Source organism: Zerene cesonia, unplaced genomic scaffold (assembly GCF_012273895.1).
Source record: "Zerene cesonia ecotype Mississippi unplaced genomic scaffold, Zerene_cesonia_1.1 Zces_u004, whole genome shotgun sequence".
Classification (NCBI taxonomy): Eukaryota; Metazoa; Arthropoda; class Insecta; order Lepidoptera; family Pieridae; genus Zerene; species Zerene cesonia.
Window position 1 is genome coordinate 2,842,563 of NW_024045134.1, and position 1,182 is coordinate 2,843,744.

At 48.3% G+C, this 1,182-nt stretch overlaps 1 protein-coding gene across 1 annotated transcript in view; it reads right to left on the bottom strand.

Moving 5' to 3' along the window:
• Window positions 1-223: 223 nt before the first annotated feature.
• The window catches only part of LOC119838631 (glucose dehydrogenase [FAD, quinone]-like), a 3,066-nt gene continuing 2,107 nt past the window's right edge, over window positions 224-1,182 (bottom strand). Inside the window, exon 2 of the mRNA XM_038364651.1 lies at window positions 224-1,122. Within this exon, the coding sequence (XP_038220579.1) occupies window positions 224-1,122 (899 nt within the window). The remainder of the gene's footprint in view (window positions 1,123-1,182) is intronic.

The window sequence follows — 1,182 nt, forward strand, 5'->3', positions numbered from 1 at the left end:
AATCACTGTAGATATTGAACCAATAAATATTTTATAGTGTGTATAAAATATAATTTGCTGCAGTGGTTCACGCTTATCAAGCAGTATGAATGTAAACGTCAAACAAGTGAAAATAAAACAAAACAAATTTTAAACAATATTTTATTATCAGCACACAAACTAAAACTAATTTTCACATAAATTAATTATTTACAAAACAATAAATTAACATATCTTACAATGATCATAACAAAGTGGCGTTAACATACGAATACCTAAGCTCATGTTGAGTGTCACCTATGACGAAGTCCGCAGCTCTCTCCCCGATGGCGAGCGCGACGGCGGCCGTGCTGCTGGTGGGCAGGCGCGGCAGCACGGACGCGTCGGCCACCCGCAGCGCCCGCACGCCGCGCACGCGCAGCCGCTCGTCCACCACCGCGCCCAGCGCCGCCGTGCCCGCCGCGTGGTACACCGAGTACGTCATGTGGCGCGCGTAGCATTCCCAGTAACCTTCCTCCTCCCCCCTCGGACACCCCTCAAGTTTGTATTTGAACAAGGACGCGTTATGCTCCTTGTACTCCGGTGTCTGCGTCAAGTCCTCTAGTATCCTTATCGCTCGCACTATTTCTTGCACGTCCCTTTCGTCGTGCAAATAGTTGGGGCTTATCACTGGCTCATCGAAGACGTTCCCGCTCGCCAGCTCTATCCAACCTCGGGAGTATGGCTGCAGCACGGGCAATGTGACTACTATGATGTCGCTTTTGTCGTTTTCAACCAATATCTGATCCACGACTTGGGGCACGTGTCGAATCACTCTGTCGTATATCGGCTTCGCGAGTCTGGCGAAGCCCCTCTCCATGTACGCATGTATGTACTGCGACGTTGGCACGTCACACTCTGGCCTGTCGTGTAACAATCGCTTTAACTTAAAATCGTAGCATTTTGTATTCACGAACGTAGTTATGTCGGTGAGCCCCGCAGTCGATAGTGGTCCGCGCCGCGCCAGAAGCCATTCGAGACCTTCCAACACCTTTGATCCGAGGGTTAATGCTTTAGATTTGGCAGGTTGATCATTTATTTTCATATATACTAAAGGCGCAAAATGATCGGACATTCCCTTACCCACGGGCAGGTCTGCTTTGACTGGAATGTTATGCTTTTGTAAATGTTCAGCTGGTCCAATACCGGAGAGTAATAACAAAT